The 18,270-nt window shown below is 33.2% G+C and overlaps 1 protein-coding gene across 1 annotated transcript in view; it reads right to left on the bottom strand.

Annotated features, from left to right (window-relative positions):
- Positions 1 to 5,310: 5,310 nt before the first annotated feature.
- The window catches only part of LOC129234252 (ER degradation-enhancing alpha-mannosidase-like protein 1), a 40,733-nt gene continuing 27,773 nt past the window's right edge, over positions 5,311 to 18,270 (bottom strand). Inside the window, exons 10-13 of the mRNA XM_054868233.1 lie at positions 15,433 to 15,677; positions 13,459 to 13,555; positions 10,302 to 10,496; positions 5,311 to 5,607 (exon numbers count right to left, since the gene is read on the bottom strand). Coding sequence (XP_054724208.1) covers positions 5,515 to 5,607; positions 10,302 to 10,496; positions 13,459 to 13,555; positions 15,433 to 15,677 — 630 coding nt within the window. The 3' untranslated portion in view covers positions 5,311 to 5,514. The remainder of the gene's footprint in view (positions 5,608 to 10,301; positions 10,497 to 13,458; positions 13,556 to 15,432; positions 15,678 to 18,270) is intronic.

Below are 18,270 nucleotides of genomic sequence, written 5' to 3'. Positions count from 1 at the left end.
TTAGTGCAGTATGCAGATCTGCATTATATGCAGATTTTTTTGTTAGCTGCAAGAAAAAGTTGTTTTGCTTTTCATCTTTTAGTTTATTATAGTAAATAATAGTTCAAAATAGTAGCACCGTAAAAATAGTTTACTTCATTTTAAGTTTAATAAAATAGAATAATTAATTCCAATCTAATAGTAACTAGTTGATTAAAAGCTACTTATTCCAAAATTAAAGGTGACAAGAGCTCTGACGAGTGTGTTAATTCTTTGCATGAATAAAAATCATACTGAAGATAACGAAGATGATTAGAGGTTAGAGGTTTCAAACGGTTCCAGTGGATGGAGCTGAGTGTCCACTAAAGGGCAGTTTACATATCGGCCGGCCGTCCCGTCCATCTCGTTTTTTGACGTGACGGACTGCCGACGAAAACAGAGTAGCATTCACATACGGTCGCCGCACATCAATCACGTGGCTGAAATCACCCACCAGAGCGCGCTGCTTGGCGGAATCCGGTGAAATGCTGTCCTACTTTTGACGGCCGTCAGATATCAAGGTTTTTCTGATCGAATCCGGTCCCGTCCAAGATGGCTTGCTGTCATGGCAACCAGCAAAGAAAACCTGTTTCATCAGGAGGAGAAAAACGGGACGGACGGCCGATAAGTGAACAGCCCTTAACAGGGTAAAATGTTTTAAAATGTTGCATTGACGGAAGTATGTCCCGAGTATGAAACAAAAAGTGTAATATGGTTTTTGCGTTGGGAGGTATTGGACCACTTTCCTTACTGTACCGACCTCGCACCAAGTGATTTTCATCTCTTTGAACCTTAAAAGAAACGCTTGGAGGATCAGCAGTTCAGAACCGATGCCGTGGTTCAGCAAGGCATCTTGACGTGCTTTCACATTCTTGACGATTTCATTGACATTCTTCAGCAAACAAAAATGCTTTTATTCAAAATATGCTGTGTCTATTTTGTGTTCTTTTTGATGAACTTCGTAAAAAAAAAAAAAATGCAAAAGAAAGGTCAATTAAAAAGTAATAAAAAAATCATGAAATTAATTCATCCTTTGGGGGAGGGGGCACAGGCCCCCTGGGCCCTCCCTAAAATCCGCTACTGAAGAACAATCTATCCCAACTCTTTGCTCCAAAAGAGCTGTGGATCCAGCTTTGTTTCAAGCATTGAGAAGAGATAAAATGGAGGGAGTTAAAACTTTCATTCGTGCGACAACCATTCGTCGTTGTTAAGTCACGTGACTTGAGATCTTTGTCCAAGCTTTTGCTAAGCCAATGATTAGAATGGCTCCCTCCATTTATAATTCCTGCTGTAAGGTTTCAAGTCACGCTAGTCATGTCGCTAAAATAACTGATGAGAGGTTGAGTAAAACGCCATTTGGAGCACAAATCTTGTATTAACCGATTTTTTAAATTTAATACTAATGGCATACAATTTTATACCAGAATTGAATTAGCTTAACGATTCAAATCCGCTAGATACAATTCTTAAGCTTCAGAATTTTGTGAAGTATCGTTTGCATAACAGAGTTAGAGATTTTTTGAAATATTTGTTTTTAAGAGAGTTATCTATTTCGTACAAGTCTGTTTCAAAGTATCAACTATCAAAGGGACCTCTGGCCCTCAAACTATGAAGGACTGCGTGCCAGGCGCTTTGCCTTCAGAAGACAACACAATAGATGGTGGTGCCATCTGTAGACAGTTCGAGAATTTAGGACCAGGTCAGGAGCCAAATAACTTTCTGGTTTGGCACCCCCACAGGTATCGTTTCACTTGGAGGACAGTGTGACCACCAGGGGCGGACTGGCTCGCAGGCCCGCGGGCCGATGCGCCCTCCCGCCTATGCGCCCTCAAGCCTAAAAACCTTTTTTTATTTTAAAAAAATTATAATTTTTATTTTTGGTGTAGCTTCTTTATTTTTATTTGTTTATTTATTTTTTCTGCTAAAACAAACCTGTGCAACTTCACTTCGTTTTTTTTCTTTTCTTTAAACCCGTACACCTGTGTACCATCGTTTTATTTATTTATTTATTATTTGTTTATTTATTTATTTTAATTATTGCATCTTTTTTTTTTTTCTTTTTGCACTTTTTTTTTTTTGCGCCCTTTGGAAGCCAAGGTTGGCGCCCTCTTTCGGGACCCAGTCCGCCCCTGGTGAGCACAAGCATTTTTAACGTCGCCGAGTCACCATTAATGACGACGGTGGATCTTCGACCAGCGAGAATCGAACCCGAGACCCTCCGGCCTCAAGTCCAATGCCTTACCAATTAGGCCACCACGGCCCGTTTCAAAGTAACTTCGTGAAAGGTCCGGAAATGTGAGAGACTTCCCTTCTTCTAAAGAAAACCCTTAATGTTATATACAACTTCTCAACTAAAAATATGTTCTAATAAAAAATAAAGGAAAATAAACTTTCAAATGACAGACGGAATCCCTCTGGACAGAAAAGTGGCACTCATGAACCTGTGTCATTCTGGAAGAATGACAGTGGTCATAACCACCGAAGAGCTTTAAGACTTTAAATTGGATATACTGCAGCATATTTCGTGATTTTACTGACGAGAGAAGTTGCTTTCCCGAATACTTCTATGGATAACTGCCTTGAATTTCAGTGTCGTCGATTACGACAAAACCAGAAAAAACTTAACAAGAAAATGTGAATGTAAAGTTAACCATGGCCTACAACTGCGTTTAAAAAGCTGAGGGGCAGTTCCTGAAACTCTATATCTCTTCACTTAAAGCTACCTATGAGGAACGGCTAACAATCGCGTTTTTAAGACAATTTCTGGTTAAATACACCCAAATTTCCTGGAACCAAAAATTGTCCAAAATTTCGTTTTTGGACCCTCAATGTCGAAAACTTTTCGGGAGACAGTTCCGAACCTCGTTCGCTTTTTTATTTCGGAACATTTCCGGAGAAGAGCCCTTTAAGCCGTTCTTCCTCTATCTTCGAACATCATTGAAGGTTTTCTAAACTAAAGTTGCGTTTGTGGAACTTCAATTTCGAAACATTTTTGGGGAGGAGTTCTGAATCCCATGCCTTCTCCCAACGTTATCATGGATGGCCACAGTTGATTGTTTATGACTTCAATTCCGAAATTTTCCGGAGGACCGCCCCCCCCCCCCCTTTTCTATTCCTTAGTATAACTAAATATCGAAAAGTGACTGGGGAGAGTTCCTGAATCCCATCCCTTCCTTTCACACCAACAAAGATCGCCAACAGTCGCGTTTTTAAGCCTTCGATTTCGAAACATTTCTGGAGAAGATCCTTCAAAAGTTCCTCCCCTTAATACCACCAAAAAGATCGCTCAATCAAATTTGCGTTTTTTGAACAAAATTTTCGGGGGAGAACTCGCGAACACTTGTGTATCAAATAGCTCAATCGACTAACGAATCCATAGCTATCTTCAAATTTTATTTATAACTCCCGTTTTTGCAATACTCATTCTTCTGGCTTAAATCTTTATGTCCAGTACTAAAATTGAAAAAAGAAAAAAAACAGATGCCATCTTGATACTGCTATCTTTCTTTTACAACGAAAAAAAGTACAATTTAGGACCTGAACTATTGAAAATTGCTTCCTAGTCCTCAAACGAATCATAGGGTTGGAATCAAAGAAATCTAGCATACAGGTAGAAATTCATTTTCCTTTTTTTTTCTTTTCTTTAAAATAGAAATACTTAAAAACTATTAACTTTCATAATTTAAACTATTTTAACCACACTAAAAATAAATAAATAAAAATAAACGATATGCTTCAGTTCTTTGCCTTGTTTTTTTTTAATGCTCATAAGTGCCGCCTCCCCCCAATATATATGGCATTAACCATTCGCCCCTCCCAAAATAATCGTCTGGATCCGCCACTGATTTTAAAAAAAAATTAAAAAAAAAAAATAATAATACATCTAGGCTTTTGAAGCAAACTCTAGGTAGGTTCAAACTATTCAAACAGAATAATTTCAACCTTGTAGTTTTAATTAAAATGACTAATGGTACCAGATTCATCTAAGTGCAGACTAATGTAACTACTGTCAATAGTTCATAAATAAATGAGGCGCGCTAAAGTAGAGAGAATCCAAAATTAAAAAAAAAAAAAAAAATTATTTCCTGCAGATTAATAATATTTAATTGTAAATTTTCAAATCAAAAGTGAATCAAGCCCTAGTTATTGTGATTTACGACTATAGTTACTATAGCTACACGATCTAAGTAAATCAAGTCCAGTAAATTTTGATTTAAAAGTTGAACTGACACCAAAATTATTATTTTTGAGCTACAAAAATTTCAACCAATTTTTAAGTTAATCGTTATACAACAATGAAATCATTCTATAATGCAAAAAATATACAGGGTGTTCCGTTTTAACCTGCAAGACCTTTACTTTGGTAACCGTTAGATGTATTCTTTCAATTGCAAAAATGTTCAAAATCAGATGCAGTGTTAAGATATTGAAAGTTTGAAGCAAAAATTAAAATGAGTCAAAGAATACAAAATTTTACTTTTTATATGGCCCCAGGTCCCCTAACATATTTAGGGAAATAATCTCTATTGAAAAATTATTCCAACACAAAAAGTTTGAAATTAGTACGACCAATCTTCACCAGATATTAAACGCAGCGTTTTGTGACTTACACCACTTTTTTTGGGGGAAAATATAGTGGTTAACAAGTGTTTAAAATCACATGTGTGCATAGAGTAATTTTTAAAATTATTCGAGGTTTTCTAGTATGTTTTTGCGTATCACGGCATAACATTTTCATTTATTTTTGAATGGCAATGAAAAATATAAATACCTTGTTTTTCTTACTTTGATAACCTGTCATTCTTCTGAAAGTGCGAAAAGTTCCAAACTCATCTTCAGTATGGTAGCTTAAAACTTTAAATTTGAATATCTCCTGAGTTTTGGTCGCACAAATGTCAAGTTTTTGTGTCAGTAATAGTTTTCAAAGGAGATTATTTCTCTAAATATTAGTTAGGGGACACAGGGGCAGTATAAAAAGTTAAATTTCGTATTTTTTGACACATTTTTATTCTTGCTTCAAACTTTCAATATCTTAACTCTGAATCTGATTTTGATCAATTTTGCAATTGTAAGTATACATCTAGGACTAATGGTGGGGAAAATCTTGCAGGTTAAAACGGAACACCCTGTATATATATACTTTTAGTGATTATATCTCTTAAAGATAACAGAGGCAATAAACTTTTACCTAGATTATCTCAAAACTGTCATTTATCAACTTGATCCACTTTAGCTCTGAGTGCCACAATTATACTGCATAGATTTGCTTTGGAAATACCACAGAACACAACAATGATAAAAATAATGAGTTTATTGCAACAAGTAAATAAAAACTTACAAAATATAACTGGAAATGTACTCATGAATACATATTTTTCAGTTAATCAAAATAAGGTTCTTTTTACATTCTATACAATAAATATGATCTGCATAAATATTTGTACATTTATGTATTTTCATACAAAAATATATTAGATAGTTTTAAAAATAGTAAAATTAACTTTCAAGACCTAGAGCTTGACTAATCTGAAGCATGTATTTTGGCTTTAAAGGCAACAAAAATTGTCTTTCATCAGGTATTCTTTCACACTGAAAATAAATAAATATAAAATTTTTGTGATTCAACTTCTGAAAATATCATAATTATAAATTATGAAATGAAGAATGAATTAGATATACATTACAAGATTTTCCCTTAAAGCTTTCAAAGACTAAAGTATTGGCATGTCCACCCCCCGCCCCCCAATATTTCCTAGGATCATGATAAGTCGCATTTGTCATTGAAAAGACATTAATGTATTGGAAAGGGTTCAAAGGCGGGCTACAAGGCTAATAAGTGGACTTTCTCACTTAGACTATGATTCCAGGCTTAGAAGGCTAAAAATGTAGTCTTGAGCAAAGAAGAGACCGAGGGGACATGATTCAGCTGTTTAAATTTATTAAAACGAAAGATGTTCCGGGGCTGAAGTTTAGCACTGAAAACAGGACAAGGGGTCATTGTTTTAAGCTATTTAAATCTCAGGCTAACATGGATATTAGGAAAATGTATTATTTTAGCAGGGTAGTGGAACCTTGGAACAGCTTACCGGAAGAGGTGGTAATGAGCACGGGAGTAGACAGTTTCAAGAGGGCCATTGGTCTTCACTGGGGATTGTAAATTGACTAGGACCAGTCTAGCTGAGCCCAGAGCCTGTTGCTGGTCATCGTATTTGTATTTGTAAAATATATAAAATACTCTGGCACACATAAAAAAAAACTTTTCCTTAGGTCCATTGAGCTTGAGCCCTGATCAGTGTTACAGTACTCAATTTCAGAAACAAAATGAAGGAATATTGGAGGAGTTTTGAAGGAGTAAAATGAGAATTTTGTAAGGAGTACTAATGGGCTGTCCTTAAATGATGTCGCAGTTTTTTTTTTCAACGTATTTGACCCTATTCCCCCTTTGTCACACTTCGCCTTACTCCTCCTCTTGTCACATGCCATATTTTTTAAAAACATATTGTAAAAATAACTGTGTCAGGGTTCGTACTCAATTTCAGAAATAAAATGAAGGAGTTTTGGAGGAGTTTTGAAGGAGTACTAATGGGCTGTCCTTAAATGATGTCACACTTTTTTTCAAAATATGATCTCCTTCCCCTTTTATCACCAAGTGTCATACTTCACCCAACTCCTCTTCTTGTCACGTCGTATTTTTTATAAACACATTGTTACAATAACTGTGTGATGTCACTTTTTGTCACCCTCTCTCTTCCCCTTGTTACAATTTTATAAGCCCGTCTCCTCCTCAAGGCATGACATCATTTGTAGATGACCCTTTTTACAATATCAAAACTGTGATTTACTAAACAATTGTTTTTTTAACACAATCACTTAATGTAGCACATCTACATATAGCAAGCACAATTTAAGCATGTTTTACTTCACTTATGAAATGTTTTAGTCTTTTAATAAAATTCTCACCTTCAACTTTTATGACTTAACTATGATCAATTTGTAAATCGAAAAAAATAAATGCACGAAATTACTACATTAAAATCGCCCTTGTGACGGAGTTAGTTGTCGATCAAAGTAGCATAAGTTACTGTCACAGAGGAGGATTATGTAGTCTTGAAGTAAAAAAGAAGGAGTTTTGAAGGAGTTAAAACCAAAATGAAGGAGTTTGAAGGGCCCCTTAAAAAATTTCCTGAATGAAGGAGTATTGAAGGAGCGTACGAACCCTGTGTGTGATGCCACTTTTTGTCACCCTCTCTCTTCCCCTTGTCACAATTTCATGAAACCCGTCTACCCGCTCAAGGAATGACAACACTTGTGAATGACCCTTTGTACAATATCATAACTCTGATTTACTAAACAATTGTTTTTTAAAACAATCACTTAATATAGTATAGCTACTTATGTATTTTTTAATATTTAAATAATAATTAGACAAACTGACTTTTGCTTCTAAGAGTGTGGTGGAGGGAAAAGCAATAACCATAAGACTTGAAGAAAAAAAAACAGCCGAGCACCATTTAAGCATAAATACATGGAATACACCGCCAGCTCAGTCATTTCCAGCCAAAGACTGCAGTTTCGTGCTTATTAGCACTCATCAGCCTGACATAGGAAAGTGACTGAGCTGGAGATGGAAAAACTCTTAAGGAAGCCAAGAGTGCCAAACAAACTGGTAGCTAATAGAGAATCAGCACTGACCAGACGACTGACCGAAGCAATAGTTTGGTTCAACTCAAATATAAATTAGCTACCAGTTTGTTTGGCACTCTTGGCTTCCTTAAGAGGTTTTCCATCTCCGGCTCAGTCACTTTCCTATGCCGGGCTGATGAGTGCTAATAAGCACAAAACTGCAGTCCTCGGCTGGAAATGACTGAGCTGGCGGTGTATTCCATGTATTTATGCTTTAGTCCATGGCTAATGGGAGGTAATTTACTGAATATACCATTTAAGCATGTTTTACTTCAGTTATGAAATGTCTTAGTCATCTAAATAATATTCTCACCTTCAGCTTTTATGACTTCTATGATTAATTTGTAAATCACATCTATATAAATATAAATATATATATATATATATATGTATATATATATATATATATATATATATATATATATATATATATATATACGAAATTACTAAATTAAAATTGTGCTTATACCATCGCACTTGTGACGAAGTTAAGTTGTCGATCGAAGGATTTTAAGTTACTGTCATAGAGGAAGATCATGCAGTCATGAACTAAAAAAAGAAGGAGTTTTTAAGGAGTTAAACAAAAATGATGGAGTTTGAAGGGCCCTTCAAAAATTTTCCCTAAATGAAGGAGCATTGGAGGAGTTTAGAAGGAGCGTACGAACCCTGTACGTATTGCTTTTATCACGCTTAATTCATGGCTTGATGTTGGGGGTGGGAGGGGGTATTCTTCACAGAAAATAGATTGAACTTAAACAGTACCACTGTGTAAAATTACTATTCATTAACAGTACTTTCAACGTTGACCAGGGGCCAATCCAGGATATTTTTCTCGCTACCTATTTTTGTGAAAATATTGCATCATTCTATTTTTGTAAAAGTTTTTTTTTTTATCAGCACTGTTTTTGTGAACTTTTAGAGGCATCCTAATTTTTGTAAAAGAGAAGTAGAACAAGTGAAATTTTAGTTTGAAAAGTGTAAATGTCATTTAGTATTATTTGTTTTTTGGGGAGGGGGGGGGGATCCACAAACCTAAGAAGTACCAAAAATACCATCGTAATTTCAGCTTAATGGGCTATGTACTGTGTACAATATTGGAAATTATGAGAAAAACGGTTCCCCAAAACATGTTAAAAGATTGCGATAATATTGCATAAATACACTTTGGCGAGAAACAGCTAAAAATTAGTTAAAATACCACAAAAAGGTTGCTATTTAAGCGATTGTTCATATAAACCTGCTTAGAATTTTATGTTATAAGTAAATTTTGTTTTAAACAGAGAAACAAATTTTATATTTTAAAATGCGAATTTTTGTGAAATTTTCCATGTTTTTGTGAAGCTACCTGATTTTATTACTTGATTTTTGTGAAAGTACCTATTTCAAAACAAGATTTTTGTGAAGGTACCGAAAAACGGTAGCAAAATCAGCCTATATTGGGCCCTGTTGACACACATAAAATTATGTAGCTATTTGTTGGTTAGCAATGAAATAGAAAATGCCGACAAATACGATGAGTAGCTTAATGAGACACCCCTTCTTTTGTCCTGCACTAATTTACGCTTCACACCTTTAAATAAATTCTCTATTATCTGATTTTAAACTAATTTTTCTGTAATGTCCATTTTAAAAAGGATTCAGATTTAAACACAGTCTGATGTGTCCATTTTACAAAAATATTGGATTTTTCAAACAAAATGAAAATAAGAAATACAGTGGACCCAGCCGCGTAAATTGTCACTTAATACTAGTGTTAAAACAGGGGTTTGGTTCCGCAGATAACAAAATACTTCATTCTAGTGATGACTAATTGTATATTAAGTTTAATGTGTACACTTATATCGACTTTTATGCAGAACATGCATAAAGAAAACATAAATGAATTTCGTGTTCTGTTCATAAAGAGGAGCTGGCTGTGATAGTCTTTTGGCAGTCATTAAGAATTTTTCGCTGTCATTCTTTGCAGAGCATTAACGAATCCATGACCACTTTGAGCCATTTCCATGACAGAATCTTCCTTCACTAACAAATCAGAAAGATCATTTCTATGGCTCAAAATTTTCAATGTGAACGTTTTTGGTTGCGTGTCATCGAAGTCAGTTTCCCCGTTGCTTTTGGCCTCCTTTGTCAGTCCTAAAAGCTCTTCTTCCAGTGAGTTCTGAACTGCGTGAGTTTAATAACTTTACTTCTGGAAAGAGCTTTGGAAACAATTGCAAAAAATGTTTCTAGTGGCCAAAGCTCGATGATTAGCACGCCAAAATGCAATCTATTACGCGTAATCTGCAATGTTTAGGAGTTAGGATTTTGAAAGAGGGGAGAATTTTATCTGTTTGCATTGCCGCATACGTGTAAAACCGAAACTCATCCGCGTAAAATAAAATAAAGGTGTGAAATCTAAAACCGTGCATAATCAAAACCGCGTAAAATAAACCCACGTAAAACGGTCTACTATACTTGAAATGATATTCCGTGTGAAACGTGATTACCCATAGTAGAAGAGTACCCAAAAGTCATACCAGCACATTTTGGCCCAATTACGCCCCTGGCTCAAAATTGAGAGGCACAGTCATACTTGAACAATGCACTAAATAAATTCTTACATTTGAATGAGTTTTATTTTTCGACTTCAGTGGAGGAATATTTGGAACAGGAACATGAAATTCCACATCTCCTATTTTAGACGTGAACTCCCACGGCTTTTGTCTCGATTTCCATAGCAGGGGGAACAAATGTCCTTCCGTCGTAAAAACGTAATGACTGGCCATTTTATTTACAGGATTCTCCACATCAAAAAGCTGAAAAATACAAAACTTTTTCTGAGCACATCTCTATTTCTGATAGATTTCAAATTGTTTTACTTTGATTTATTAAAAAATATTTTTATCAAATCATAAAATATGTACGTATTTAGGAATAAAATTTTACCGAAACAATAATAATTATTTGCTAAAAAGCAGTGGTATTTTATTGTTAAACCATCAGACAGGAGTAATATTTAGCTCTTAATCTCAGAATCTTGTAAAATGAAATATTGTGTACGTAACTAACAATGGCAAACAATAAACTGAGATTCATAGTACCAAAGCACTGAAGATTGTAATAGTGATTAATTGAATTTAAAAAAAAAAAAAAATCAGAATATGAAATGGAATATGGCAAGGAAAGAAAATATATTTCTTATTTTATATTTTAAGATTTATAAGGTTTGACATTTTGTATTTAAAAAGACAACAAATCGTTCAAAAGTAATATTTTAAACATTCCAATAGGTATTTTTTCATTCTCCACGATGTTGAAAATGCTAAGTGTAGAAACATTAAATTTCTGAGACTCATTTCTGATTTTTAATGCATGAAATACATAGGCTTTTACGAAATCTCCAATTATCGACATATATTTATTATAAGAAATCTGCCATAAAATATGAATTTGGTTTGCAGCAACAAAAACTTTCTTACAAGGTATTATTTATGTTTTGCAGCCTTCTGTAATGAAGTTTATTATGTCTGTGTGAACTGAATGGTATCTTAAAAATACTTTTTTCTACAAATGCAATATGGTAAAAACTTTTTTAACCAGAAAAAAAATGATTTGAAAATTTACAACAAATAGCATTTACAGAAAACAATAATTTGAATATGTATAGTAAACATCATCTTTAAAATAGTTCTATTTGCTTTATATTAGTAAACATTCCTAATTTACCTTTTAAAAGCTACAAGACATCAAAACATATTAAGAAAAAAGAATTAGTTATTGAATTCGGTACCAGGTCTTTGACATACAAATATTTCAAATTGAATAATCATTTAACTGTATCAAACACTAAATTTAAAATATTTATTTTGCTGTAATGTACTTGTGTCATTTTGTTGAAGAGTGTGTTCTTAAATAGAAGCTTTTTAAATATATACAGTCAATTTGCGATAACTCAAATCTAAAGGGACAGACAAAAAACTTTGACATATCGGAAATTCAACTTACTGCTAATTTTGGTTTTCGACATTTTGATATTAAAAACCATCGAATATTTTAATAATTATGTACATGCAACAGACAAAATTATAGAAGTTAACATAAAAAATATAGAACATAACTTTTTCTATTTGTCATTTAAATATCATTAACAGAGTACTTGCTATGACATTTTAATAGTAAAGGAAGCTCACTCCGTCTCTCAGGAACTTATCAGCAAATGATCTAACTAAAGAATGAAGGGGAATGCATCTTAACTAGGGGGACATTACTAGTATATTATTATTCCAGACTTTGAATGCTTAATACAGTCAATTCGTGATAACTCGAATCTAAAGGGACCAACAAAAAAACTTCGACTTATCGGAAGTTCGACTCGCCGCTAATTTCGGTTTTGGACATTTTAATATTAAAAGCCATTGAATATTTTAACTAAATATGTACATACAAGAGATAAAATTATAAAACTTAAAAGTTTTTAAGCGCACTATGCACAGTTTAATAAAAAATATTGAGAGAAAAAAATCAAAAGCATGGTCTTGATTTCGATACTGCTTGAATAGAGCTGATTCTTCTTAAGGAAAGATGCACATCTTCATTCGTTTCAAATTCGTATTCATGTTTTCTACTGCTTTAGAAGTTTATCTTTTTCTTTTAATATGATTGACAGAGTGTATTTGCTTAGACATCTTTAATAGTAAAGAAAACTCACTCTGTCGTTCAAGAACTTATCAGCAAATGATCAAACTAAAGAATGAAGGGGAACGCATCTTAACTCAGGTCAGCCTTTGAATAAAGGTACAATCAGTTGACTTGACAAATTGACAGATTAAATGCAAATTGGTAGACCAGCAACATGTCAAAGTGTAAACAGTACAGTACAACTAAAGAAAACAAGCTAACCTATTTCTGCACGTGTAACTTCTTTATCGCACATTGGCTCAACAGGTGATCTTCTTGCTTTAGAGGTCAATTGTGCAGAAATTGCAAGCAAAGGTGAATTCATTTTTCTTTTTCAAGTCATTTCAAGTCATCTTTGAAAAAACTTTGAGTTAAAGGAAGTAAACTTCAAGATATTGAGAATAATTAGCATGGATTTAAAGCCAAAGGGGTCGGGACTTGATAATATTCGAGTTATCGGACTTCGAGTTACCGCGCATTCACTGTATATGGTTAATATTTTAGGATACCTCTAATTGGGATTAGAATTACATTTTATGTTACAAAAGTGAATATTCAGCTCAGATAGATGATTTTGGTGCTAGATTGAAAATTCAGATCTTTTATGTAGTTTGCATTTTGTTGGCACTGCATGTTGATAAAAACCCATTTTGTAATTAAACATATCATTTGGCAAACAGTGTTTTGCTTATAAAGGTAGCAGATAAAGATTACAGCACTACATAAAAAGATTTACATTGAAGAAGATCTTTTGAAGAATGAAAGGTTTGCTTTACAAATTGAATTTAATCTTCTTGATAGACAAATGAGGCTAACAATAAACTTAATTTTTCAAACCTAGTCCATTTATCTTAATCAATGCAAACTGTTGTCATGTGTTGCCATGGAACCGACCATAATGCAGCGGCGGTATAATAAATAAAAGAACCTCCATTACTTTAATAAATATAAATGGCTCCCACATTAATTATTATGGCTGGTACTAAGGAAAGCTATGTTTTGAAAAAAAAAATTGTTTTTTTAAATTTTGTAATTTTAAGTAGTTATTTTAACTTATTTATTTGCTGTTTTATTCAGACTTGAGGAAAAAAATCACCTTACCAAATATAAATATTTACAGGTTTCACTAAGAAAGAAACTTTCCATTCTGTCTTCTAGTGTTTTGTCTTGCACATTATGTATTGTTGCATATCCGCACCTATTTGTAAAATCAATATAACATACAGAGTAAATAAATAACTAGAAATCAAAAAGAAAAATAAAATGTTAAGTTAAAAATCAAAATTTGCTTTCACAAACACAGAAATAGAATGGATTTAGAGAACTTTATGATTCATTTTTTAAATTAATTAAAAAAAACAGATACTATTCAAGAACAAAATAAATAATTTCATCCTCTACCACTAAAACAGGTTGGCAAAAGAAAAAATCCTGGTTATTGCCAAGGGAATTGAATAAATAGTGAACACACACTAGGAAATAGTCTCTACAGTATGAAGGCTGTGCTTTCTCATTATATTTCACCTCAGAATAGGGCAGAAAGACACATATTAAATACTGTATGAGTATCTACATAAATGAAACAAATATATATATATATATCTGTGTGTATGTTCCCTAACCAAATCCATAGTTTTCGTCGGATCCGGACCAAATTTGGCAGGGAATTACTTGGGCACATGAGATGGAACCTGGGGGGGGGGGGGGGTCGAACATCAAAAAAAAAACCGAACTGTTCGAATTTCAATTTTAAGGCCCGAAAATGGCATTAAATGGCTCTTTCCATCAGAAATAATTACCCGATTTCTTTGATTTTGGCGCCATTCGAAAGAGCGCAAAAAACACCCATATAGTTTCTTCACTTCCTTCGAGTTAAAAAAAAAGGCTGTAACATCATCCTGGAAAAATTAAAAAGCACTGCTAAGCCAGGAACAGAAATTTTAAATCGAAAAATTATCGTTTGCACGATCACATTTTAAATTAGCTTTCAGAAGGTTGCCACTTTTTTTCCTTGGGTGTGACTAAATGAAATTTTGTTTTTAGGCAAAAATTTCTCCTTTTGATTATTATATATTTGGCGATTAATCTTTTTTAATTTTTAGGATTTTAGTTATATTTATGGAGTGCTGCGTTTAATTTTTTCGGGAACTTTTGATTTGCCATTTTCTTTCTTTGAGAACGATTATTTTGATGGGAAATTTTGTTGTGCTGTTTTTTTTCTTCTCTCTAATTGAAGCCTGATGAACATACGTCACTTAACATGACTTTTATTTTCGAGGTAGACCGTGCAAAGCCGGGCAATGCAGTTAGTCAGAAATACATCCTTAACCCCATTATTTATTTATTTATTATTATTATTATTTCCAATGACAAGGTACATTACAAATATAAGAAGAAAAGAGTAACAAAAACTAAAACAAAAAAGTCATAAAGCCATTTTCACCCTAACAATAAATTAATTTTCACACAAAGGCTTGTTTCACAGGTACTGAAAAGTTTTCTCATTTGCAATGACTTTTAACTTACAAATTGAGTTTAATATAAGAACTAATGAGACACGCCATGAATCATTAATTTCAAAAAAAAAAAAAAAGTTTTAGAACATCATAAATAAATAGCCTATCTGCACTAAAATCAATTTTCAAATATAGTGTTTGTTCAACATTGAACCTATGCTCTGAATTTTATAAGATTCCAGTCTTACAAGCACTTTTTGCCTCAAATAGCAATAAAAGAATCTGCCACAAGCTGTCAAAATTTACCTTTTTCTCATAATATTGATAGAAAATAATTTTATAACAAACCAAAGAAAAAGTTAAATGAATCAATAAAGGAAAAAAATAAGCAAACAAAGTGAACTGTTCTAGTGTCCCTATCAACAAAAGGATAAGAGGAAATGAAAAATTAAAAGTTTGAGAATAAATGCAAGAGTACAGGGAAAAACTTATCAAATAATGCTCACATGTTTTAATTGATATTTTTTTAAAAACGTTGTATACATTTATTAATCTTAAATAAAATACATCATTATAAAAATAATTTATTTTGTACTCTCCACAATTAAGGTATACTTACTCTGCTTTGGAATATTTGTTTATACTCTCAATAATTTCCTGGCCTACGTGAAGATAAAAAGGATTTTTAGTAGCTTGATACAGCAGATAGGTTGACTCAATAAGCTCGGGGCGCAAAGGATAAAAGGCTAAATCGGGACTTATCCTCTGCCAATTGAATCTTTCAGGCAAGGCACCGAAACGTCGCCATATCGAATAATATAAAGCGTGAGCACAGATAGCTTCTTCAATGTCTCCAGTCAACACCTGGAAATATTACAAAAATGAGACTGTTAGACAATTGCAGACCCTTTACAGGTAGTCAATTAGCACCGAATTAAGATGGCTCTTAACAAACCTCAAGATTTGATGGGGAAATTATTCTGCTAAACCATGGGGAAAATTTTTGAGCCCCCCTTAAAATTTTGCATATTATTTATCTCTCAAATTCAATTTATCTTGATTGTTTGATTATATTCAATTTATTACAATTAATTGTATCATACAATCAATTGTATTATACAATTAATTGTATTCAATTAATTGTATGATACAATTAATTGTATCAATTAAGTGTATACTACAATTAATTGTATATTACAATTAATTGTATCATACAATTAATTGTATTTTCAATTAATTGTATTCAATTTATATTGATTGTTTAGTTATAGTTTGGTTGAAAGGCAGTTATTATTGCACAGTAAATTTTATGAACATTGGGGTGGGCCCTTTTTTTTTCTTTTCAAATTGATTATGGCATAGTGTGCAAAAGTTGTGTAAGGGGCTAGCTAAAACTCGGAAAAAAATTCTTTAATATTAATATTGCTTGACGTTTAGACATTGAAAAACAGAAGAAAAAAAAATCCAATGTGGACCCCACACCACTTCCTTTTACGTCTATTAAGGGGGTCCGGGACACATTTTGAAAATTTTTTTATTATGTACTTTAGAGTTTTGAAATTTTTTGAACTGATTCATCATTTATTTAATAAGCAAAATCATAACATAAATATGAAAAAAAAATTATTTTTTTATTTAAATTTAATTAGTTTTTTTTCAAAAAAATGGGGTTGCTTTAAATTGCTATAACTCAAAATATTGTTGGTCAATTTTCAATTTTTTTCAAAAAAGTATGCACAAATATCTAAGCTTCAATTTTTATTCGGCGATTTTAAAAATATTGATTCAATAAAAAATAAAAAATATTTTAAGAAAAATTTCGAAAAATTCGAAGATACTTTTTAAAAAAAAAATCATAATTTTTGCAGTAAACGTTTTTTTTTTTTTCAAATTTGCCGAATAAAAATTAAAGTCAACTCTTTGAAAAAGATATGCTCCAAGTTTCATTACTTTATCTCTATCGGTTCCTGACTTATAAGAGTTTGAATGCAAGAAATCGGGAAAAATTGCATCATGGAGAAAAACGCGTTTAAAGTTTTAAAGTTATGTACACATTCGTTAGATGCAAGCAACAGAAATAACTATAACTTTCGTTCTATTTAAGGTAGAAACAAGATTCAAACGTCCTCTAAAGCTTGTGTCCCGGACCCCCTTAAACAAAAGATGCTTCTCAATAACTTAAAAAAAGAAAAAGGTGTGTGTACTCAAGTAAGGATTTTAGAAGCAATACTTCTAAACTGAATAACCTTTTAGACATTTTCTTATACATATAAAAGTATTGTTACGAGTTCAGCCACTTCAAGAAATTCTTTAAATGACAACACAGTCCTTGAGAAAAAAAAATCAAGAGATTTATTTGCAGCTATGCACAGGAAATGTAGTTATAACTGCTAAATCAACCATAGCAATTAGGCAAATATCAATTAACACCGTAAACTCAACGGCTACACACGTATTAACATCCAAATACGCGAAAACACAGCGCAAAGGCTAATACACACAATAACAGAGCTAACAGCTCAGACAGTTTAAAAAGCAAAACTAACTCTCTCATCCAAATGCTATACGCCTTTTATACTGCTTTGGAAAGCTCGACAAAATTCAAAATTCTTCTCGATGTTTTCTTTTTGTTCCATTCACAAATCTCATCTTTCAGAAATGGAGGGACCATATACTTCATTCGAATGTAAGGGGGCTGTATATTCATTACAAAAAACTATTTACAGGTTAAGTTACTACAATAATTTTAGATGAAAGATAATGGAATAAATGCCAAATTTAGCCAGATTACAACAAATTAATCATAAAAATAATTACTATCTACAGAATTTAACAGTATAGTGAACATAGAGCATTGGTACATGGAATACACCGCCAGCTCAGTCATTTCCAGCCGAGGACTGCAGTTTCTTGCTTAATAGCACTCATCAGCCCGGCATAGGAATGACTGAACTGGAGATGGAAAACTTCTTATGGAAGCCAAGAGCTGGCGGTGTATTTCATGTATTTCTGCTTTAGCTCTGGCTAATGGGCGGTAATTTACTGACTATACCATGCCTTGCCTTCAATATTCAAGTTGAACCGAACCATTGCTTCGGTCACTCGTCTGGTCTGCGCTAATTCTACTTCAGCTACCAGTTTGTTTGGCACTCTTGGCTTCCTTAAGAGGTTTTCCACCTCCAGCTCAGTCACTTTCCTATGCCGGGTTGATGAGTGCTAATAAGCACGAAACTGCAGTCCTCGGCTGGAAATGACTGAGCAGGCGGTGTATTTCATGTATTTCTGCCTTAGCCCTGCTATTGGGCGGTAATTTACTGACTATAGAGCATTGGGTTATTTCCCATGGTACGCCACTGGGCTCATTTTAAATCTAGGTGATCGTTGTTCACTTTGTTCTTTGATGTCATGCTTGGTCAAAGACAGTTAGGTAGAAACTATTTGTTAAGTGATGTCACAC

Source organism: Uloborus diversus, chromosome 1, assembly GCF_026930045.1.
Source record: "Uloborus diversus isolate 005 chromosome 1, Udiv.v.3.1, whole genome shotgun sequence".
NCBI classification, from domain to species: Eukaryota; Metazoa; Arthropoda; class Arachnida; order Araneae; family Uloboridae; genus Uloborus; species Uloborus diversus.
Note: the sequence above shows the minus strand (reverse complement) of the source record. Positions and strands in the feature narration are given on the sequence as shown.